Genomic DNA, 7,901 nt, shown 5'->3' with positions numbered 1-7,901 from the left:
TTATCATTTAATAATCTAATAATCATTTCTTCATTATGAAAATGTACAGATGATTCTCTAGTTTTAACTATTTGTTTAAAACCAATTCTTTCAAAAGTTCATAATTTATAAATCATTTTAGGTTCTATCTTAGGGATAGTCCATTTATTTAATAAATCTAAATTTTCTGATAAATCATATTCTTCATTTAAACTGTTCTGAACAGTTTCTTTTATTCCAAAAATATTCATTGAATTTAAGAGTTAAATCATAAACCAAAACTTATAACATGACTCTGAATATATATACATAATTCTTTCTATTCAATCTTTTCACTCGATAAAATTCGAACTCAATTAATTTCTCATTCACCCAAATTAGTAATCAAGAGATAATTATGTTTGCCACGTAACTCCTTCGAATTATTTTATCGATTGTAAATGAGTAAAAACCATTTTTTTAACAATCTTAGCTTATCCAACGACTTCACAGAAAAACTATCATCATACAACTCGTACTCAGTCGTGCAAATGATCTGAAAAAAATAGTTTCAACTGATATCTTGAATCATATTCAACCTATTATCAAGGAATTTATTGCATTCGAATATTTTTTTACTATGCACATATCGTTTAAAGCCAGGCTGTATTGCTTTTGTTTTTTCAGGCAGGCCATCATGTGCAGGAGGATTGCAGCGAAGAAGTAGGAAATCTCATTGCTGGAATCGTGGTCAGCAAACGAGAGCGTACATGATACTATTTCAGAATGGTTCGCCATCCAATCAAGTGTCGTGATGTGGTTCTTGATGATCAAATGTAGTATTACCATTTTTACCATCTTCATAAAGATAGATTTTCACAAATGATAAAAGTAATTACGATTTTTAATCATTTACAATGAATTGTCAAATTTCTTGCATCATCCAAATATCTGTATATTAACTCTGGGTGTCCAATTGTTTCATCTGGATATCTAATTCTTGTAACAGAAAGAGTACCGTAACATTTTTGCAATCCAAGTTGCAATAGGATATAGATTTCTCCAATACATTGACTGTCAGTAAAGTTGATAATACGATCAAAGTAAAACGATAGGCGTGAACAAGTGCTCACCCGCTAATAACCAAGACCGCAACAAAGTCTTTACAAACTAATCTTTTGTGGCTTAACAAAACTCAGGCACAAAATTAACTTCCACAACTATAACGGGCAACATTATACACGCAAAATTAGTAGAACTGATGCTCGACCAAAGCATTTCGGCCAAGAAGAAATTGATCGTAGAGACCCAAGATACATAACATCAGCATGCCATTAGGCACTAATATTTTCAATGGAAGCACCTTTATCCATCCTTTTGACGATACCAGCTATAACCTGCTCATTATGGACAAATGTCTCGGAAGAAATCAAGAGCTATTTAGACCTTAGAAAATTCTTCATGGTAATGACTCGTACCTTTCCAGGACCTAATTCGTAGCTCTTTGCCAACCCTCTGCTTAATAGAGTCTTCATTGTCGTCTCCCATTGAACAGGATTAGTCACCTGAAGTTGCAGAGTACAGGAATGATTAGGATAGAATCCATAGCTCTTAGGCTCAACAGAACAATATCCAGAGGTGCAAAACCAATCTTATACTTTTGTGCATGTGAGGAGTGGGGAAGGCGAGGGACGAGCTGCACTACTTCTAAATAAAATAAACAAATTGTTCACTGAGTAGGGCTTGGTCCATCTCTGAAGTTGCCAGTTTACCTGTCGAGCAAGTATTTTCTTGATAGTTTCGGGATCCGCATGTGGTTCTGCGTCAACATTAGATATAACAGGGATTCTGGGAATTCGAATTTCTGTAGACGCCAAAGCAGCTTCTAGTCGTGATACAGCTGGTTCCATAAAACTAGTGTGGAAAGCACCAGCTACAGCTAACCGGACCTTTTAAAGCAAAATTATGTGGTTAGACATCGAAAGACTAAAATTATTATCTAAAGAAAAAATATGTCGAGGCAATAAAAGAAAGAATTTACCGTCATTCTAGCCTTGAATGATTTTGCTTTCTTTTCCACAGCTTCAATTCCTTTAAGTCCTCCAGAGACAGCATAATTTCCCTATGAAGACAACACATATTAATCGATCGATGTAATAAATTCCACAGGATCAAATTAAGAAAAAGTAACTGGCTGAAATTATAGCCAAATATATGCAGTCTTATTGGAGATCCAAAAGAGGATACGAACTTACAGTGCACAAGAAATTTGCGATTTGAACTTTACTTGCTTCATCTACTTCCTCATTGGCAGCATCACAAAGCTCTTGCACCTTTGCAGATTCTAGACCAATAATACTAACCATTGCACTTTTAGCAGCATCAGAAGCATCCTGATGATAGCAAAAGAAATAGCATTTCAGAGAGTTTTTTAATACATTTGTTAACATATACATTAATGGGATAGGTTTAAAAGTACCTGCATGGTTTCACCCCTTAATTTAACCAGTTTCAGCCCATCCTCGAAGCTGCATCATGAAAACAAACCATCTGAAATAAACTTGAACTTGGTCACAAGTTAATACGCATGTTTTTTTCTTTTCTGGAATGAAGATTTTTAAAAAAAAAATATAGTTTTATACTTTCAGCTCTCAGATAAAATCCATTAGTGCATGCTGCCACAAAGTATATGAAACCCAATCCAAGGCTTGTATTCACAATGCAATCATCACAAATTCGAGCTATAACATAACATTCCCTCAGAAATTGCACCTAAAAGCCCCAGCAAACGCAAGAGCAGTGTATTCTCCCAAACTCAATCCACATGTCACGTCCACAGAGTCAATTATTTGCTGCCCACCGTGACGAGCTCGGAGCACCTCAACTGCAGCTAAACTTGTCACATAGATAGCTGGCTGAGGAAATGATTACAAAAAATAAATCGGTTATAACTTAACTTTTATATAACCAGAATTATGTCCACAGGTTGACAAGTATAATTATAAGGCTGAATTTCCGAAGCAAAATATCTATGATCACCCAAGAGTGCACTGGTGTTGTGATTAGACGAAGAGGGTTCAAAAATCACATTAGATGGGACTATATCATGTATATAATTTTTGAAAAAATGATTCTGAATAAGAACATTACTTTCAAAAAATGTCAATTAAATGTCATTTTGCTTTTACAACTAAAACCCAATGTTTCAGGGCATCATTTTCCATTAATTTCTGATGAACAAGTGACTCAACATGATTGCATTATAATTTAGAATTGTAAATGCAGGAAGAGTTTTTCTATTGTATGTTGCATTTTTTGAAAATGCACGATAAGGTTGTTAGAAAAACATGAAAACTCCTATAATGGAGGCATACCTGGCTTAGAACAGTGCTGTCAAGCTTTTCCTTTGGTCCATTAATGCAAATATCCAAAATGTCGAACCTTGACACAGTATAAACTTCATTAACATGTATACTAAAACAACATACAAACAACTAATTCAATAAAAATTTCTCTTTAAAAAGAAGGTGCTGTAAATACATAAATGAAAGGATTAATCACAACCAAACAGCCTGGGAGTATAGATTAATTCCACGAGCTGATTATAGGAATTCTATGAATGCTATGCTTAAGCCACCCTGTATTATTACCACCTATGCATCTCTTACAAATGGAAATTCATGATGAGAGCAGATATGTTGGAAAGAGACAATAGATTGAGCTGAAGATGTTAAACTGTGAAAGATTAAATAGCTGTTATTCTTTGATCTCCTAATGACATGCAGGGCTATCAGAAATAATTAGCTCTTATACTCATGCAGTTATATATACCCCAAAATATCATTGGCTCGTTTGTACAGTTCAGCCACAGCAGGCACTTTCTGAGCCTCCAAGCCCATTCCAACAGCTTGTGCGCCCTTTAAAGATGAAATATAGATACAATAAATCATATATATAGTCTTACAGTCAATGCGATCAATTATTATATCTTACTAGGTGTCAACTTCGAGTTCAATCTACAAGTAGAAAATACACACACTCGCACATTTCCAAATTTAAAACTGAGTAACTGACAATTGTAAACTCCACTGTTCTAATAGATGAAACGTTCTTAATCTTTTTCCCCATTTGAATCAAACACTTACATAAATTATAAGTAAATGATCAGAATCATAAAGTGCACCAATTTCCTTATTGTCAGCAACTAAGCTGAACGATCAGAATCATAAAGTGCACCAATTTCCATATTGTCAGCAACTAAGCTGAATGATCAGAATCATAAAGTGCACCAATTTCCTTATTGTCAGCAACTAAGCTGGACTTCATTTCCTACGTCAACAAGGATAAAAACATTTTATCCACAACATATGCGCTAAACAGAAATAGCCAGTCATTCTATAAGGAACAAATTCCAAACTTGGGAAATATAAAAAATAAAAAAATAAAACATGACATCTTGTTCTGGCTTATCCACTATAAAAGTGGCGATTGAATCAGAAACATTGAAAAAAAATTTAAAGCTTCAACATCAATCCGTGATTAGCACTTGCTGTTAGCCAAGATCGAGAAGATCGGATCACAAAAATTAATTTCTTGTGATTTCAATCTTCTCTTCTTTCACAGGATCGATTGTTCTACGTATTTAACACGAATTAATTAATCACAACACACAGAAATTAGAGATTACCTTTGAAGCGTGTTTTCGATCTTTCTCTGCACTAGATCTACGCTCCAAACCTCCAAGCCTTCTCCGGTGTTCTCTCAAACTCTAAACGTAGGATTGTGTGTGGTCACTTGTTACAATATCACATATATATATAATATATTTGTGATATCTTGTAACGTAAAAGATAATGACAGTATCTTTTTAATATATAAATTTAAATGGACATAATATATTATATCATATCTAGAAGATTTGATATCTCAATCTTCCATGAAATATAATAGTCCAGATAAATTTATCCCACATATACCATAAATTATAACTCATATAATTTATCCGAGTTTATATTAGAGCCACCAGAGGGACCTGGTCGGATTCAATTAAATTAAGCTCCAATAAATTAATTTGATCCAATCAACTCATGATTTATCAAAATAATTTATTAATCTTATCCTACTCCACTAAAAGGATAAGATTGCACTCTCAAATTAATTGATATTACTGAAGCACAAAATCAATAATAATATCCTCTGATTTATCGACCCAACACTTGCCACATAATCAAACATCAATTGTACAAAAGTAATAAAGACAATTCAATTAGCAAGTTAATGTTTTCCCAGCTTTCAAAATAAAAATTAACCAATAAAAACGCAATAATGTGCAATGCTACAGGCAACCTGGATCCACATTTTGAATTAAAACTTATAAATTGTCAAAAAATGTAATCGAAATCATACCTGGCCAGGAAAGAGGAAAGCAGAAGAAGGCTTATAGTCCCTGAAGAGCGCATCATCAACAGCGGTGTGAGATCCGACGGCGACGCTCATGAAAACCCTTGATTTTGCCAAATTCAAACGAGAAATCCTCCGACTTTCATTCCTGAAACCCAGAGGACTGTAGCTTCGGCAAGATTCCGGAGCTCCAGAAGTGCATTTCTTGGGAGAAATCGAAGGGAGAACAATAGAGGAACTCATTGGGGATAGAGATGAGAGATTGAAGCGAATGAGATCGAGAGGCAATCGATGGCCGCGGTGGAGAAGTGCATGCATTAGCCAACAGAGTTCGTATTTATATTTTATATAGGGCGGAATTTACAAAGAAATGGCTTCAAATTTCTCGTCAGCTCAGACATCAACTTCCTCTAATTTTTTTTAACTTTATTCACGAGAGTAAGAATATATATTTATCTATAGTATCTCTACTTCTCTACTATTTTATAATATTTAAGAGATCTATAAAAATTGTTCAATGGAAGACATCAACTTTTTTCCCCTTTTTATCCCTTAATTATGAGATCTATAAAAATTATGATGATGATTAATGTCTGCTTAATCGTATTGGGGTGATGGATCCATCTACATGTAACCACAGTACAGGGCGACGGGGACATCAGCGACACTCTCATCCGTCAACTGATCCTTGTCCTATGTATTAACATATCATCGTATCACATATTCGTATTAGTCACAATTACTTCATTTCCTTCAACATTTGGTATTTCCATCACTTATAAAAATTAAACATGCATATAACGTTTTTCTTTTAAACCAAGAATGCAACATGTCTTTTAACGTCCATACTATATCATAATAATCCACAAACATTTAAGGTAAACTGAAATGTCTGCTTAATCGTTTTGCTTAAAAAGTACTATTGTAATGCCCGAGATTTTAGTACTGTAATCAGACATTGATTAATTGACATAAATGAGATTTCAGGAGCTAAAATAAGACGTGAAAGGAGAAGCCGGGAGTCGGTGTATTACAAGCCAAGATGTTGGACAGAACATCTGGCGCCCGAGCGGTAGGAAAAGACCGCCCGAGCGCCCATGCATCACAAGATTTAAATTTGGACAGAAAGTCTGGCGCCCGAGCGGTAGTTTTTGACCGCCCGAGCGCCAATGTTGAACAAGAAGAATACTTGGACAGAAGGTTCGGCGCCCGAGCGATAGTTTGTGACCGCCCGAGCGCCAATGTTCAACAAGGATTTGTCTCGGACAGAACATCCCGGGCCCGAGAGGTAAATTGCAACCGCCCGAGCGCCGACTGAAATGTGTGAAAATAAGCCACGTTTCTCTAGCATGCAACTTGTGATATATATATGTTTCATGCCTTCAGCAAGAATCAGAAAAGAAGAAACTGAGAAAGGAAGTGAGAAAAGTCCGTAGAAAATCCTTACGCCTTTTATCTTATTTATTTGTGATTTGTGCAAGATCCGGCCGTCAGAAATTCAATCCGACTTCAGTATCGTGTTTCTATCGACGAAAGCTTCAACTAGACGTAAGTTTTATTGAATTTTGATATGGTTTGAAATTATGGTATGGTCAGAATCGGATATGATTGATATATGATGTTCTTGAGATATTAGACATCGTAGAACCGAGAATAGAGTGAAGAACAGATTGGTTATACATTTGTTATGATTTTTCAGAGATGTAATTGAGATTATTCAGATTTCTGAGATTATGGATTATATTGGATATTGGTTATGATTTGTAATTGATATATGTTGTTGTCTGAGTCGACGAAGATATCGATATTGTACCGTTATTCCGTCGATATTGGATTAGATTGAGTATTGATCAGAACAGATCTGAGTGAGTTAAATATTGATCTGTTGTGCCTATTCGATATGTCATTTCAGATTGATATTAACAGCTTTGACTTTGAGACTTCGACAGAGCCAGAAACCGACGAAAGAAAGGTATAAATCAATGTTAACCGGGAGATTGACTTAAGTCAGATTGGACTTGAGTTTCCCTAAATCACATACTTTTATGTTATTGGTTTCATACCTTTACATTGTTTGAATGAATATGCTTAGTCTATGGATTTATAGAAAAGCAGAGAATAGTAGATAGCTATTGAGTGAGAGTCGCTGACAGAGGTGCCAGATTATGATAGAGTGATCATTGGCCCATTGCACATTGTCAGAGTAGGCATGGGCGGATATGCTAAGTCTATGGCGGATATGCCAAGACAATAGATATTTGATTTATATCGATGTTGTTTAGGAATGGATCGATTCCTATCGCGGAAATTCGGTATATTGTAATATCCAGGAACCGGGATCCCTCGATTAGAAATGAGTTGAGTCTGAGATGACGAGTCAAAGAGTTTTATCTGTATTCACTAATGTGTCATAAATTATGATTTAGGTTTTGTTATACATGGTTTATGCTTTTGTATATGATTTTATGCTTTGCATGTATATATTGTTTATACTGGGATTTTATTCTCACCGGAGTTATCCGGCTGTTGTCGTGTTTGTATGT

The 7,901-nt window shown here is 35.1% G+C and overlaps 1 protein-coding gene and 1 long non-coding RNA gene across 2 annotated transcripts; one reads left to right on the top strand and one right to left on the bottom strand.

The window, feature by feature from the left end:
* Positions 1 to 965: 965 nt before the first annotated feature.
* LOC140980291 (uncharacterized) lies at positions 966 to 5,744 on the bottom strand. Its single transcript, XM_073446035.1, has 10 exons — positions 5,365 to 5,744; positions 3,790 to 3,875; positions 3,333 to 3,399; positions 2,731 to 2,873; positions 2,438 to 2,486; positions 2,214 to 2,351; positions 2,000 to 2,080; positions 1,731 to 1,907; positions 1,437 to 1,523; positions 966 to 1,355 (listed from the first exon to the last, which is right to left on the bottom strand). The coding sequence occupies exons 1-10, from the start codon at positions 5,674 to 5,676 to the stop codon at positions 1,293 to 1,295; spliced, it is 1,203 nt and encodes a 400-aa protein (XP_073302136.1). The 5' UTR covers positions 5,677 to 5,744; the 3' UTR covers positions 966 to 1,292.
* On the top strand, positions 3,892 to 4,776 carry LOC140980292 (uncharacterized). The gene is made up of 2 exons (XR_012175917.1): positions 3,892 to 4,114; positions 4,221 to 4,776. It is a non-coding gene; the product is annotated as an uncharacterized lncRNA (long non-coding RNA).
* Positions 5,745 to 7,901: the final 2,157 nt, after the last annotated feature.

This window comes from Primulina huaijiensis, chromosome 7 (assembly GCF_012295235.1).
Source record: "Primulina huaijiensis isolate GDHJ02 chromosome 7, ASM1229523v2, whole genome shotgun sequence".
NCBI lineage: Eukaryota > Viridiplantae > Streptophyta > Magnoliopsida > Lamiales > Gesneriaceae > Primulina > Primulina huaijiensis.
The sequence above is the reverse complement of the archived record's forward strand: the minus strand, read 5'-3'. Positions and strand labels throughout refer to the sequence as shown.

Excerpts from the sequence above, each read along its gene's own strand:
- LOC140980291 (XM_073446035.1), bottom strand. The coding sequence starts at position 5,676 with ATGCATGCACTTCTCCACCGCGGCCATCGATTGCCTCTCGATCTCATT. Across the intron at positions 2,874-3,332 it reads ACAGCACTGTTCTAAGCCAG|CCAGCTATCTATGTGACAAG; the intron begins GTATGCCTCCAT and ends TCATTTCCTCAG. Across the intron at positions 2,352-2,437 it reads TAAGGGGTGAAACCATGCAG|GATGCTTCTGATGCTGCTAA; the intron begins GTACTTTTAAAC and ends TGCTATCATCAG.